Below are 17,133 nucleotides of genomic sequence, written 5' to 3' on the forward strand. Positions count from 1 at the left end.
CATCTGATATGCACATGTCCCTGTAAGTGTGTGTGTGTGTGTGTGTGTGTGTGTGTGTGTGTGTACTATGACACAAAGCCAGCATCTCACCTCGGCCCCCACCCAATCAACACTGAAGGGGGATTTTTTCTCATGCAGCAGACCCTACGCTGTAGCCTACACACACATGGCCTACGCCATTGTGAGCAAATATACTTGTGCGGTGGTGTGTCTATGTCACTCTGCAGTTACACCTCCAAAACACTAGTCGGCAGTGGAGGTTTCTGTGAAGTGCTGTTAAGTTTGGTTGATTCAAAACACACCCAAAACACAAATTAAACATGGCGTAATAGCGACAATTTCAAACACAAGTACACAAATGAGCTTCACTATAACTCGCAGCATTCACAGACAATGCATTTGCATAAATTAGCCTAGTGGCTAGCGGACTTTTCCTCTACTCAAATGACGCCAGGGACAACAGCAACATTTAACAAAATGTTACAAAATTTGGCTCTATTACAACTGACAACATTCACTGACAAAACAACTGTCTCATACTAAACACGTTTTCCAAACAAACATAACATGCTAATGTTATTAGCACAAGCCTATGGCATTTTACATTGTATAAATTAGCCTAGCAACAAGCGGCGATTTCCTCTTCTCATATGAAGCCAGGATAAATCCCGAAGTGTAAATCTCCGAAGGATAAGTCATACACAAGACTGAAAATGCTATTTTTGTGAAGGCTTTATTGTCTTCACAATTTAAAGTTTCTTATCTGTGAAATTAAAATAAATAAAAGCTTCATTTCCACTGAGAGAAATGGTTTCAGCTTACAAAAATAGACATGAGGTCTGCGTTGCTGCGACGTGTAGTTACATTTCTGAGAAGGTGCATGTCAGCCTACGGTGTAGGGTGCGCCGTAGGCTCTTTGTAGAGTAGGTACGGAGTAGATTCAAGGCAAGTGTGAATTCCGCCTAACTCAGATAGGTTGTGTAACAGAATGCACATGCAAAGCCATTCACATGTTACAGTTGTGAGGAAAAGAGGAGAATTCACTAACTATTGATGGCATGGGATTTTTTTTTTCTCAGTTACAGAGCATTGATCATGTTTACAAACCAGATTGCATTACTGATGAGAAATTCTAATGTTACTGACTTTTAAACAAGATGTATGTAAATGACTATTTCACTAACAGCAGGGGAGACAGAGAATGTGATTTGGTGAGCAAGAAAGCAGAGAGATGAACTACAGTAACAGTAACAAAAATTCAATCAGTAGAGACTCGTTCTGTGAGAAAAGAATATTTATTTACATGTGCACATAAGTATGAGAAGGGTGAAAAGTCTTTGCCGATTAGACCCCATCGTGATGTCATCTATTCCAGGAGGGTGGTAAAGACATGGTAGATTAGGGATCACCCCCTATGGAGTCTAGACGCTGGTGGTGGTAATGGTGGTGATGAAATGCGATGAGGAGGGAGCTGAGGATCTGGATGGGAAGAGAAATGGGCTTTTGATGGCTCTGGATAAGGTGACTGGAGGTGAATGGAGTGGAGGACAGCTGAAGGAAGCAGAGAGGAGAACAGATGAAAAGTTTGGCAGCAGCGACCTGAATGACCGAAGGAGATCATTGCAAAGTTTGATTGGCTAACCGGAGAGGGAACACCCATTGTCAGCTGATTGGTGGAAGTGGTGGGAGTCGGATTGACGGAGAATTGTGAATGGATATAGCATAAAAAAGTCTTCCTGATTAAACTTATGCTGGGCTTTGTAAGCAGCAGAGTCAGACACAAATGTGTTGATCTTTGGTCTGCTCATTTTGTGATCGTCCAACTCGGTCGCCAGAATAAATGCCGGCATTGTACATTTCTGCAATGCACAGATATGTTACATTTGTACATTTCATTATGTTAAATTTATAGATCTCATATTGAAAATGTTAAAATTTAAGTTCGGTCTCGCCTTGGTGTCATGTGTTCTATCATTCCCTCTTCCACAACCCGGAAACTCAGCTCATATACATGAAATCTGAACTGCTTCATTTAAGAAGAGTTGATGATATCTGTATAGAATATCTGTGGTTTGCAGAAATGTACAATGCCAGCATTTTATTCTGGCGCCTGGGCTGGTTTCTCCCAGTATTTTCTAGTGATACCTTACTTCACATTCGCCCTGCTCCACAGTCATCTTCTATTGACTGCTAAACAGCTGGGGGCTTAGCTTCTGCTCTGGGGAACATTAGTGGTAGTTACAGAGGAAAAGGAAAGTGCCATTCATTTACTTTACCCATCCATATTTTCCCAGCCAGACTGGGAATTCTGACTGGTGACCTTCAAGCTGCAGGCCACACTCACTTGCCCCTGACTGTTTGAAGAATGTCAGCGAAGATTGATTGTCCTTTAGTCTGTGTTTGTGTGTGTGTGTGTGTGTGTGTGTGTGTGGGTGGGTGAGTGTGTGTGGTTTCCACTCCTTACCTGTGGAGCACTTAGAGGAAAGAAGCATTTCGTTTTAAACAGCAATCACATGGTCCAAAATGTTTGGCACAGCAACAAAATGCCAATACCACCTCCTTGCTCCCAGGGCTTAACAAGAGGACAGGGTGCCAATACCCAACAAGACTGCATGCATGTACATGTTTGCATGTGTGTAAGGTTGTGTGTTAGTGTGTGTATGTACCCATAATAGTGGCTATATGCTACAGTGTGTTTTTCTTTTGAAAGCCAAACTCCTGCTCAAGACTTGTTTTCACTAAAGCAGCAGAAACCCTGGTGATCTGTCCAGATAAATTGCATTCGGCAATGCTGTGTCCCCTGTGTATAAAGACAATTATCTTCTGTTCTTTTCATTAATGTTTTTCTCAGTAATTATTCTATATGAGTATCAAGCATACTGAAACACTTGGGTGCAATAAATGTGCCCAATATATTTATAAACCATGATAATAAACCTTGTTTATGAAGCACTTCTGTTCCACAGTGCTTTGCAGAATAAAGGCACATCAATATCACATCAGTGTCCTGCCATTCCATTTAAAAAAGAAAGAATTATCCTTGAAATTGTCACATTTTGTTTTTTTCCACTTACACAAAATTTTAAAAGTACTTCAGAAATAACCTCAAACAAAAGGATTTCAGGTGAGCTAGACCTTTATTTTGAATTGAATTGGATACATCTGTCCTCTAAGGTTTGTTGAAGCCAATGGGGTGACATCTTTTTGCAGTACAGCAATTTTCAGGTGTTTTAATAAAGTTCGGAAGAGATGTAAATACTCTATTTTCATTTAACATCTATAGATAATCACTTAAATACATTTCTGTTTGATTTGTGTTCATTTGGTTGTAATTTTGATCAAAAGCAAAACAAGAAATTAAAAATTTTGATTTTAATGCCATAGAGTACATATCCACATTCCCATATACTCAGGCCTCATTTACACCGCAAGCGATGCATTTGCGTAGCGCTCACGAACGGTCGCTGTTTACTTGTGTTTTCATTTTGGCGAGCATATAGCATTCACACCGCATCCGTTCTACGCGCTGCTTGAGTCGCTCTGCTTCCGCGAGCAAGATCGAAAATAGAAGAGACGCCGATTTTTTGCGCAAGTCGCGAGCAAATGGTCGGGGTTTTAAACAAAAAACACGAGTTTGCGTGTGTTGTGACCTCTCTCGGCCACCGTAGACATCTTCCCCTTGACCAAGCGAGACCTGACAGGCACATGTTTCATGTACTTACCCATTTCTAGTGCTAAATATTAATTCTCCAAGCACTGGAATAATCACTGGCGTGAACCTGTCCACCCTAGGCTCTGGGTCCAAACTCACTTCTTCTCTGGGGTTTATTAGAGATTTGCAAACACAGTGCACTACTGCCACCAACTGTTCGGGTGTGGTTTGTATTTTGACGGGACAGCAGTGGCTGCTGCACGACGCGTCTGTTCGGTTTTGGTGTGAATAGCGTGTGCTGCCACTACGCTTGTGGACCGCTACGCGAACGCATCGCTTGCGGTGTAAATGAGGCCTCACACACAAACAGCAATGACATATCCCTACTTGAATAATGTATTGACATCATTCCATTATTGAATTATGTCCATAATTCTATAGTTTCATTGCAAGTAGTATACTGATAAGGATTTAGGTAAATCTGATTATATTGAATGAAGTTTGATTCAGTCTTAAGTATAAAAAGCATTCAGTTTTGCATTCAACAAGACAATAAAATCTGCATTATTACTTACAGCCACGCTATAATTATATTATATGTTATATATTGGTGGAGACATTCTCCCCATTCATCAAATATGTTCTAATTCTAATCTAATCTAATTTCTAAATAAGAAAATATGTGCCATGCTACGACAAGCGACCACACCACAGTCAAACATAGTCATCAACAAATGTAATCATAATCATAAATTTATTTAACAGATTGTGATCATTATTATGACTCGTATTTTATTCATTCAAATATATTAAAAAGTGGAAAACTAGAATGTAATATGAGTGTTTTGTAGGCTATACCACTGTCAATTGTGATATAGTGTGTGCACATTTCCTAGTGGCCCTCAATCTTATGCTTGGGGGCCACACAAGGGAAAATCCTGCATAGTATACCTTTAAATATGTGATTACAGCCCTGACTTAGAGACTTTACCATTGATTTGGATAAGCAAAAGTTACATGCTGTTATTTTTCATGTATGAAACTCTTAAAATGTACCATAGGATGCTGTGGTATTTAATTCTTTCATTCATGGACCTGAGCTCACAGATTTGAATCTGCGTGACCTAACGTGATTCCCTTACTTGAATTTAAAGATGTCCATGCAAGCATTATGACACAGTGATGGGGGAATCCTGGAATCATCCAGATTTATTGAAAGGGAACCTATCCAAGCAGTCAAACAACAAACAGACAGAAGGGCCCAGTCACACTGATTTACCATCATCCTCACTGTACTACCAGCACATGAGTAGGGATCTGATTATGCAAGCGTTGTGACACATGAGCCATATACTGTAAATCCCAAACTGTGTGTGGTTGTATCTCTCTGTCAGTGTTCAGGGAACCTCGACACACACAACCACCTCCCCCCTATGTTGTGTATTCTTGCTGCACAGCTATCCATCTCATGATGAATTGCCGTATTAACCCATAACCCCTGTAGTCACAGTGCTTTCTGTGTGGGTGTATGTGTTCAGGGATGTTGGGTAGAGAATAGATGGAGATCTATATTTGTCTTTGGTATTGTTTCTGAATAATTTGAATAATGAGTTGCGTATATTTCTATGAAGCTACAATCACATACAATATTTCAAACTAAAATATAATATTTGCTCTTGTTCTAAAAATGCAGCACATAAAGGTGTTGACACTAGAGGCAAGTTCAAAGCTCTATAAATTATGTACCAGAGCAGCTTCTTCATTTTCTATACAGTAGCATATTCTCTAATAGCAACACTTCATACCAAACCACTGGAAAGACACAGCTCTTACTGTATGTTGTGTCAAAGGACAGAGACACATGATTTACAGCAGTCTCACCTTGGTGTAGTTGCTACATTTTTCGTCTACTACAAAGCATGCTGACAGTCTTGTGAAGCAGTGAGTCACTTTGATGTCGAGGTTATGAATAAAAATCTACTGTTTCTGTAGAACCTTGCTGCTTGCTTCAAGAGAAACTTCAGCATTAAACAGAATAAGGGATCACATGGTCTTTGACAGTTCAGTCTACACCTGTAAACACGATAAACTCTCTGCCAGTGTGTTGAGTCTTTCAACTTTTGCTTTAGCATTCTGACACTAACTGAACACCTGCCGGTTCAGGGACAATACAATAAATTCATTATGATTAAGGACTTATATACACATAGATATGGAAACACAAACAAATCCAAGTTAGTGGCAAAGTTATTGACAAAGTCATCCAGAAAGAAGCCTGAGGGCCTTATCGTTTTACCCAGTGCAAAGCAGTGCACAGTACAATTGTAATTGCCAGTTTCCTACTGATGCAGTCATCATTTTCACGGCTAGTGCCCGTATTGCATAACTAGCAGATGTACTTGCACCCATCTGTGCACCAATGGGTGTGTAGGTCTTAAAATGAGGTGTGATCAGGTGCATTGTTGGCGTATTGCTATTCTACAGCAGCAGAAAGTGATTGCACCATTGACCAACGACGAATCTGGTCTAGAGTCATTAGTGCATTTCTTTTCCTGACATTTAAAGGGTGCATTATTTAGATAGAATAGCCTTTATTGTCATTATGCATTCCTGTACAACGAGATAGGAGAGCTACTCCTTTAAAGTGCCAACATGTACAAACAATACACAATACAAATGCAATAAATAATACCCATCACTTCACACATCACATCATTCACACAGACATCATTCACATAGACAGTTTAAAATATGCAGCAAGTTTAAGATATGGACAGTTTTAAAATATATTGCACTTGTGTCTTGCTCAGTCGGTCAGTAGGAGGGAGTGCAGTGAGTGATAGTAAGATGCATCTACGTACGTGGGTTTAAACCACACATACACTTGTTACAAACACAGGGAAACATGGATGGGTTGGGAGTGGGTGAAAAAATACATCACACATTGAAATTTTTAAAATGTGAACGTAGCAGAGAGCAGAGCAGAGCTGCAGAATTCCACATTCAACTCCCCATTAAGGTGAGACACTACAGGTGAAAAGGGGTAACATTTTAAAATAATAGATATCATCATGAAACTTCCTCAGTTGATTACTTACAATAGTATTACACGTTTTTAAAATTGTTAAATGTTTAATTACATTATCTCATTAAATATGCACTAAATTGCAAATATTTTAGGAGGATAAATCTGAACATCTGATAAAGCCAGGTGCAAAATTCTTTTTTCATTTTGTTTACATATAAGATGAAAAATAAAAAATTACAGAGGGATTTAAGGATATCTGCTTTTATTACCTGGAAAATCAGAATATACTGTCCATAGCCTTAAAAAATCGATTTTCGCCATTTTTTGGGAATAAAATGTCACATAAATCAGGCTAGGAATGATTTATTAACAAATCGCTCTGTAAATATCTTCAGAATATAGCTAGGTGTATAACTGGAAAGTTTGGTGTACATAGGTGCTACAGAGGCTGAGATGTTCGACTTGGAGTATGACAAAAAAACTCATTTTGAGAAAACGGCATTCAAAGATTTAAGATTAACATAATACAAGTAGACAAAGTATAATAAAATAAAGGTCTAAATGTATAATTTGAATGTTTTCTTTATAGCAGTTTGAAATAATACATATTCAAGGAGTAAACTAGCCCAAAATCTCTAAATTGACCACTGCATGAAAAATCGATGTTTTTACCTGCCATGTCAGACACTGCGCACATTTACACACCAGGAGTAGTCTAACTTTATTGATTATTTCAGAATCTAAAAGTTTAGTCCTGTTTCCTCTGTCAAGTTTAAAACAAAAGTTTATGGCTGAATGTCCCACGATATTTACTGCAGTGGCATTACTGCTCTTACTGCATTACTCTCAGCAGAAAACAGCTCACTTCTCCAGTTTACCACATTCGCCATTTAAATGGCAGTGCCCAAGGTGCAGGCGCACTTGGTTTTTAAAGGGAATGGGAGATGACACTCTGATTGGATGAATTCATGTTACACCCAAAACACACATATGAATGATTAAGGGACAAAATACAACTTTTTTTTTTTTTGCCTCTTTTGCGCCCACATTTTTCACTTAACTCGCAAAAGTGGAGTTGGACATGTCTGAAATTCACTTGTGCTATGCACTTTAGATCCTGCACTTAATGTTAATTAAAAAAGCTATCGGTGCCAAGGTTTGGAACAGAGTTTCATGGTGACACAAAACTATCTAAGATCACAATAATACCATGACAGTTAAGTATTTTCTGTTTGTGCTTTCCTAAAATGGCTGGCTGTTGCTTAAAGTGAAAACACTGTAGAATCTGTTGACACACTACTTCAGATGTCAACAACCACTCCAGCCTTTTCCTCCACATGCCTCAGTGTCTGTCTGTCTCATTCAGGAGGCCCTCATCATGGCTAGCATGGAGCACCCCCACCTGGTCCGCCTGCTGGGCGTCTGCCTGAGTCCCACCATCCAGCTGGTCACACAACTGATGCCTCATGGGTGCCTGCTCGACTATGTCCATGAGCACAAGGACAACATCGGATCCCAGCTGTTGCTCAATTGGTGTGTCCAAATTGCTAAGGTAAGGATGGAAAAGGTCGCTTTATTAGCTGTTCTGCTCCCTGGACGGTTGATCGGTTCGGGGATTGGCCTGGTTGCTTGGTTGAGTATTTGGCAGGCTGGTGAATTGGCAGATTAGCAAAGGGTTGTTTTTACTATTGATAGATTATTTTGTTACCTCAACGGTTTGTTCATCAGTGGATCTTCTTTACAGATTGATTCTTTTTGCTGCCTTGACTGTTGCACCAAATATCTGAATCAGTCATTTATGATAAATTGGAGAGTTGGTGTTATTAAACCCGTCATGGATCTCTACTAAAGACTGTGGATCTTCTGCCTTATATTTCAGGATTACACTGCAACTGTTTTCTGGTAAAAAAAAATCAGAAATCATTTTGACTGTTGTTCAATGACCTTTTGTATTGATCCATCTACTGTAAATGCTATGTTCTTGCAAAACATATTTTTTTCTGTTTTTCCCATCTATGTCTCTTTCCTTAGGCATAAAAACATCTTTTCTCTTTCTCACTACTTGCATTTTGCTGCTGTAAGCGTCCGATTATGCTTAGAATTTCTCTCTCTTTCCCACTTTTGTGTTGTGTTGCTGCAGGCTGCCATGCATCTTTGCCCCTTTTGAAACCTTACTGTATAAGCATTTGCTTTGGATTACATGTTCACACAAAACTACCGAAGCACCCTTACGCCCTCTTATAACATGTCTCGGCTAATAGAGGCCAAGTGAATTACTTTATTGCTCCCAGAGTATAAAGTAGATGTCTAAGGATATTTGGTAAAGTGTCCATGAGTGTGTGCTGGTGTGTGTGGAGGATTCAGCTGCAGACAGCGGCGCCCCTAGCCAGCCTCTCTGGAGAACTGAAGTGAATAATTCAAAGCCTTGCTTGACTTTGGTGGGGGAAGTGTTGAGTGCAGGGAGCTCAGTGTTACAGGATCATGGTTGTAGGAGTGCATTATAATGTGTTGTAATCTATTTGTCAATATTAATAGGTGACAGAAACACAGAGTAATGTTCTCCCTTTCTCCGACTCTGTCTGACTCACAAATCACCACAGAGTTGAATCAACATCTGATGCAGTACAGCAACTAGGGACAGGAATCACAGAGTAACTCACAATACAATACTGTCACTATACGTTGCAAACGATAAGATGGTATCACAATACAGCAATATTGCAATACTTGATACAAGACAATTATCTATGATACATCACGATGTCTGTGTAACAGAAGAAGAACAAATACCCCTAAAAAGGCAAAAATGAGAAATTAAATATATTTCTTTCTACACTTTTTCAAATATGTGTCCGTTACTTTTCATTACTTTTTCGAAATCCATTTGAACCTCTTCATATAGGCTTAAATTAGATCCACTGCACAGCACTTTGTAAAGAGAAAATATCCTCCTGAGACCCTGTGTCCTCATATGAGGACATCACATGTTGGGTTTACATGACCTTATACTTCATTCTACTTGACTAAGACCTGTTGTCCTCGTTCGTGGACACCTTTTTGTGCCATTTAGTGGTAATAAGAGCACAATACACAATCCATGTAAAAAAGATGGCGGCCATCTCTGCCAAGCCAGTGTGCAGCCAGTTCTGACAGAAAAGAGGGCAAGGTCCAAAACCTGATCAAATCTTATGGTTGAAACTGTTTGTATTTTGATATGGTAACAAATTTGACCAATTTTAGCAACAGTATAAAAGCTAAGACACTGTTAATTATTTAAGTACTCATTTGAAGTCTTTGGGACTGTCGTCTCATTTGAGGATAGTGGGACTTTATTGTCATTGACGATGTTTAGTTTTTTTATACTTGTTGAGTCCTACTGATTCTTAATAGCTAGAAGAAATTAGAAATGCATACCAAACAAAAGTTCGGGTCTCAGGAGGATATGTCACTATTAAAGCTGGTTCGCCTTTTACTCTTGTTATTTTCTTCCTCCAAAACAGTGATAAAGAACACCAGGAGCAAATGGCAGGAGTTAAGATTTCATTAACACAGAGAACAACACAGGGCAAAACAACATCACTGATGTGTTTTAACCGAATACTCTCTGCACCAGCTCAGTTAAAACCAAAAAACACAGAAGCCAGCAGTACTTTAAGATGTTGTCGCCACAAGTTAGTGACCTTTCATTAACTATACCCTCATTCATTTGATAAGCGACACCATGAGGAGGTACCATTGTGAATCTGGTTAGTCAGGAATCTGTTCAGAGCACCTGCATGTTTGAATATAAATATCAATATCTGACATCAGTGTAGTGTACAAGAGGAAATAAAATGATGTATGTCTGTATCAATATTTTGTCCCATTCTTAATAACACCCCTGAACACCTGAGAATTATGGGCAAACACATTTTTAATCATGTATATATTAATTATCCAAAGGTATTTATTGCAGGGTTATTTCATTAGATTGACGAAAAGTTTTATTTGTAACGTGATATAAATATATCTCCATATGTGCTGCATGTAAAAGATGGCTGATGAAACTGTCACACACACAGAGCAAAGCAACTGGTTCAAAAGCCAAAAGAAGCAGAGTGCACACGATTTAGCAGTCACTTCAGTCCCAGATTTAATATCTTAGACAAATATTTCTATTGCCATTTTTGGCTAAATCAGAGGCAGGCAGTACTCCAGCGAGCTTCCATGGGAAAATATTAAACCATCAATTAAACTTTGGTACACAGTTATGATCACACCACATAAAGTGCTTTTTTTTAATATACCAAAGGCGATCAGAGCATGCATTAATTCTCGCCGCGCTGACAAACTTCCCATGCTGTGTAACACAAATATTTTTCATGGTATGGAATTAATCACACAAATTACTTTGTGGAAAAAGGATGTGGATTGGCTATATACACATGAATAAATACATGCCCGCCTGTGAACAGTTGTCAACATGGAGAGATGTATAATTCATAAAGGGTAGATATGATGATGTATTATTTACCACTGTTATTCTGTGTCTCAAGCGTGTATTGTTTAGTGTTTTCAATAATTGGCTTCGGCTCCTGGGGACTCAAATAGCCGTCAGGGGCCACGGTTAATAAGGTGCCTACACATGGGTTTGTGCTCACACAAACACAAAGTGTCCTACACAATGCATTTATCTAAATAATACCAACAAGGTGAATTCAGACCACCATCAACATTCCAGTGTGTGGTGCTCATAACAACTTGAGTTAAACATCTTTCCTACAGATTATTTCCTTATCTCTATCATAGACGTATACATCCACTCACATAGGGTCTTATGGGGCTCTCAAGGCACTTGCAAGTGACAGGGCTCCACTTTCTGGGGCGACGTCCCTATGGCCCTCCCTCTCTGTCATGGCCGCCATCACAGCCATAGATTATTAATGGGGTGATCTGCCATGAGAGTCATACTAATGAGCAGATTCATTAGAGCGACTACGCATGCAGGGCTTGGATGCCACTGAATGTTTTTCCTTTTTTTGTTTTTGTTCCCTGGGTCTGATTTTTCTTTTCCTGTTTTATCTTACTATATTCCCCCACTATAACCTACTATATCACTTTCTCCTCATTATGTCTGCTTGCTTTTTAAATCTCCTCCTCATTCTCCCACTCCGTGGTCTTCTTGTTAATGTATATGAAGTATAGTGTTGCTACAATGTAAGATGTTTGACTTTGGAAGCATAACTACAATACTTAAAATGATATATCATAATATGATTCCACTGCAATGAAAAAAAGTGTTCAGCTGATCTGGACAACGTCCTCAAGAAGCCTTACACTAATTTCTCAACTACTTTAAAGGAAGTAAAATCCACTTGTAGACATACTGTAGTTTTCTGTTTTCATGTAAATTAATACAATCTATGCCCATACCCCTCTTACACAACAAAAAGACATAAAGAGGGAAGCTATATAATAAAATTAGCTTATACCACTGTGGTAACAATACGTATTTCCTCTTTCATGTATTACTGCACTGAGCTCTCAACAAGCCATTCATATGCAGCTGGCATGTTTTTGGCAATATCTTAAATTTGAAATGCATTAACATCTTGTTTATTGCTGCTACAATGGATTCCCTCATTCGTTAGCCATAATACTATTTATCCTGAGGCACTGCTTTCTACACGGTGAAGCTTATAGGGTAATTCAGACATGTTTGCAAGGGTCTGCTTTTGTCCATGTGATGAAGATGTCCGGATTGTCCATGTCTGCAAAGGGTTTCCATGTCCACACAGTTTAATACATTCAGCGGCATACTTGTGCTTGGCCATGTCCTTAAGATAGTTTGGTGTCTCTGTCAAGTAGCTGTGGGTTAATCATTCACTCAACACCAGGATTGAGTGAATGATTAACCCACCATTTGGGAACCACTGCCAAAATTTGGCAGATCTTTGCTCTCAAACCACAAAAAAATGTGATGGCACAGCAGTCTCCTTCAGTACATTATTCTGTGCTTTCTTTTGATTTTCACATTGGCTAGTCATCCTGTTTAATTTGTCTTCTGATTAAATCGGAACCGTTGAAACAAGTTGTAGGAAGCCTCTGCAAGTAATTGGTTGCTGGCAGACACTCTGTGCTTCAATAAAATGGTTAATCAGCAGTGCCGTGCACTATAGAGCCGATGTGCTGTTGGTTCTGCCGGCCTGAATAGAATATAATGTCTATAGCCTTACTGTTGTGTGTACAGCCTCATAGACTGAGCTGAGTAGTGATGCGTGGGTCGACCCGAAACCCGCGGGACCCACAAATGGACCTGCGGGTCAGGCAGCAGTGATCGTCTGTTAAATCGGTCTGTAAATGATATTTTGACATTATTGACTATTACTGTCATGGCATCTGAAGGTACTGATGCGTTGAGCTGGTGACAGTCCATGGTCGTTTTCAAAACACACTTGTGTCACACACTCCAAAAGAAACTTGTTGAAACTTTAAACAATAATTTATTGTACAAAACGGGGGAAACGAACGTTGACAAAAACAGTTCCATAATTCATATTAAATTCAAAAGATAACGAAAAAACAGCTACAAGTTAGAGGGAATAGTGATAAAGTGGTAAAACTTGGCATTGATCCACAGCCTCAGACGGATGCGCTCAAGCATGCTGTACACACAAGCTCAGTTGGTAGGATACCATATTTTCACATTTTTAACAATGCAATTTAAAAGTTTTGATTTTTATTGATAACCTACATTTACCAACAACAAAAAGACTACATTTAGCACCAAAAAAATATGTTTAAAATAAACAAAAAAAAGAAAAGAATATTGAATACCAAATTTTCATAATGAATACCTACCCATAGAAACAAATATTCAAATATCCGAATATTTGGGAACAGCCCTACGCCATTCATATACCTGTTAAATATTAAGTGTGGACTGGAAGCATTCAGACTTTGAATAACAATTTGATGTCCCACTACTTGTGAGACTTGTTTCAGGATGACGCATCATAACCACATCAACACAACACCACTGTTAAAACAACCTCAGGTACACGGTAGGAATACCTCATCGAATCCCGCTTTACAGTGAAAATTGTTTGTCGAATTCACCAGCAAGTCTTTCCTACTCCCCACTTCTAACATTACTGCTTTGGATTGCCTCCAAGTCAGGTGTTGTATGTGTATGTGTGTGAGTTTCTGTGTGTGTGTGTGTGTGTGTGTGTGTGGGCCCCACAGTGTGTATCACAGGGTCATTTCTCTGTGTAAACCAGAGTAGGCAAACATGCCTCTCTCCAACTCATTACATACATCCCCAGGGTTCCAATGAAAACTCAGTTCACTCCAATTCCCATTGTACTCTGTCTACTCTCCCCTTCCTGTCTCTCTGTTTTTATTTATTTCAGTGTGTGATTCTCCTATTTTTGTTTGTCTCTGCCTCTCTCTGAACATTTATGTAAGAAGGATACACTCTAGGCTCCCATAGGTGCTCATTTTAGTCCTCTATCTTTTGTCGGTACAAATATTGTGCTATCACTGTTCTCATGTCAGTAATAAGGCAGGGCTGACTCACCGTATTTGGACCACAGTGATAAGCCGCCCACTGGCCGACTATTGCATTTTTCCAGCCTCCACCAGTGCTTCCTGTTAAAGCTGAAAAAAGGTTGACAAACATTGTTATTGTGCTGTAAGGCAGACCCACTTTGTTCATTTGTTCATTCTTGTTTAGATATATTTAAAGTCCCCCTGTACCCCAAAATGTTATGTTTATTTCCCCTATATTGTCTGAGCTTGACTGTACTGACTTGTATCCATGCAGAGTTTGTCACCAGAGAGGTGTTTTCACATTACCCTACTGTAGGGGGTGATGGTCTGTGCTCTCCCCTAAAATCTGAGATTCAAATGTCCCCCGGGCAAGTGAGATTAGGTACATCCTTAATATGAAAGCCAATCCCTGTCTACCATGGGGAACACCTAGCAACGGGGGAACAAATTTCAACCCCAGCGAGGAAACCTGAAACCTCAAGTGCAGGGCAGACTTGTGAGTACGGAGAGCCAAGTTAGGATTAGTATCGTGAAAATTTTGACAGTAAACGTGGTAGAGTGTGCACTTTTTGGATATAAACATATATGGTGTCAGACACTGATGAAAGAAGCTGTCCTTTAACAATGGCATGATACGCCGTCGGTCGCCATTATTGTTCAATGGCACTTGGCGGCATCAGGGGGAAACGTGGCGGAACAAGAGCGAAAATTAAGGTATCGAAAGTCCAAGTAGGGCGGGTTGGAGGGGTGCTGGATGGATCCAACAAACACCAACTTTCATTTGGCAGAGCGGTGTTTGCGTCCCGTAATATTGTAAAGCCACTCCGTTCTTTTTTCCTAAGCCTAACTACGCACTTTTGTTGCCCAAACCAAACCATGTGTTTTTGTTGCTTAAACCCAACCACGTGCTTTAGTTGTTGGAGGAAAAAAGACATCAATTTGCGTTGCTGTACTGACATAGCGCATTTATTTTGAAAGAGACTGTATGTAAATGGTAAATTTCTGTGGAAACACAGTGTATTTTGTAAGAAGACAATGCATATAACAAGCATAACTCGACACAGCACCCCAGAACATCAACAACCAACGCACCCAGGGTACCTTTCACGTTGTATGTGGACATGGAAGGTCCATGACCAAACGTCCATATGTGATATGAGGTTGGAGTGAGAATGTGTGGTTATGCTTCTGCTAGTTGCTGATTTTAGTGCACAACAAACTGAGTCGCGGTCTCACTGATGCTCAAACATGTATGGCAGAATCTCTCCAATGTTTCATCTAACATTAACGCTAGGATGTGCGCTGCTCTTTCACTGGTCGACCTAGCATGAGCAGTGCTGGAGAAAGCAGCAAGTAGAATCTAGTGCTAGCAGTGGTAATGGGCAGGGCAGAGGCCAGATTGCTAAATAAGGAGGGAAAAGTAGAGCTGCTTCTGGCTCCTTTTCTGAGTTTTTTTTTTTTTTTTTTTTAGCTATTAGGTGAGAACCCCACGTAAAACAAAATACTAGTATTAGTATACTGTAAAACTTGAGGGGACTTTAAGGAATACATTTACTATTTTGCTATCTAAACAGGACATTGTTTTTTTTTTTTTTTTTTTTTTTTGCTGATCCATCCAGAGTAACATTTCCACAAGGACACTATTTTTCAAGGTCACCAGCTAGTTCAGGGGAACTAAGGTCTGTCCTTGTATCAATGTGATTACTTTGATAAATTCAAATTAATGCTTGGTTGTTTTTTGTTTTGTTTTTGCAAATCAAGGAATGGAGATTTTTGACAGATTTCCCCTGGTGCAAGAACAAAGACTGCTAGTTCCATTCAAAAAATTTACAATGACAATTTTTTATCACATGACTGAGAGCATTATTTTGTTTACTGGTGGCTATGTGTTAAGATGAATATGTTATGCAGGAAAGTAAAACCATCATGTTGTTCCTATGACTACCACCCCATGTCTGCTGAACTCCTCAATATCGCTCTCACTTCTGTCTGTTTTGATATGGACCTCCCATGTTGGTGTGACTACCCACCAACTTGTACTCACCAAACTCGCCTTCCTCTCTCTTCTTACACACTTGTAGAAAACACTTAAATTGCATTCAGATGTTTGATTCCAGCCAGCTCTGGCGGGTAGCATGCCTGCTCCAAGACCGCATGTTAACACACTGAGTGAGAAGCAGATCACAGGCATCAAGCCTTTGATGCTACCAACCCTGAGAAATGTCAACAAGTGTCTGCCTATCTCCCTTCCCCTCGCTCTATCTCCCACTCTGGCTGTGTCACTCTCTTTCATTTTCAAACTAATTAATTCTGAAGCTTTTTTCTGGTGGTCTTTCATGACTGCATAAATAAGTGTATGATTCAATGTTAGCGGCTAGAATACCTCCCTTCCCCTGGGTAAATATCAGCCTGAAAGGCCTGTTTGATTTGAGGGAGCAGCTTTACGCATGTTTTCATCAGTTGCAATTCTCATCAAAGTGGAGGACTGGTTAGGTAGAATTCATGGATTTTTTTGCTTGTTTGTTTTGCTTTGTTTTTTATGTAAGTGGTATTGAAGCACAGTGTTCTGTATCATTCATTGCTTGTTGTTGAGGTTGCAGGGAAATCCATGAAAAAAAGAAATGGTAATGAAAACAGAGACCTGGATTAAAATGCCTTTACATGTTGGCCTTTTGATGTACTGTCGGGCCAATATTGTCTCAAATAAAAAGACAATCCCATCCATTCTGTCATCTGATATCAGGCAGTTTGTTTGATTAATCACAAGTAACAATTATATTTGTTAGCTTGAAGCATCCTGTATGTATTCAGAAGACCCAATGCAGTGGAGAACATAATTTTTTTTGTTTTGTCCTTTTGCAGACATATTCAATGTAGTCTTTCAAGGATAGCAGACAGTCTATCGTTACACCCAAGTACTGGT

At 39.5% G+C, this 17,133-nt stretch overlaps 1 protein-coding gene across 2 annotated transcripts in view; it reads left to right on the forward strand.

The window, feature by feature from the left end:
* The window catches only part of erbb4b (erb-b2 receptor tyrosine kinase 4b), a 476,392-nt gene that overhangs the window by 384,419 nt on the left and 74,840 nt on the right, over positions 1-17,133 (forward strand). Inside the window, exon 20 of one of the 2 annotated variants that reach the window (XM_050048517.1) lies at positions 8,047-8,232. In XM_050048517.1, the coding sequence (XP_049904474.1) occupies positions 8,047-8,232 (186 nt within the window). The remainder of the gene's footprint in view (positions 1-8,046; positions 8,233-17,133) is intronic. The other variant, XM_050048518.1, reaches the window with a different exon arrangement.

This window comes from Epinephelus moara, chromosome 7 (genome assembly GCF_006386435.1).
Source record: "Epinephelus moara isolate mb chromosome 7, YSFRI_EMoa_1.0, whole genome shotgun sequence".
Taxonomy (NCBI): domain Eukaryota; kingdom Metazoa; phylum Chordata; class Actinopteri; order Perciformes; family Serranidae; genus Epinephelus; species Epinephelus moara.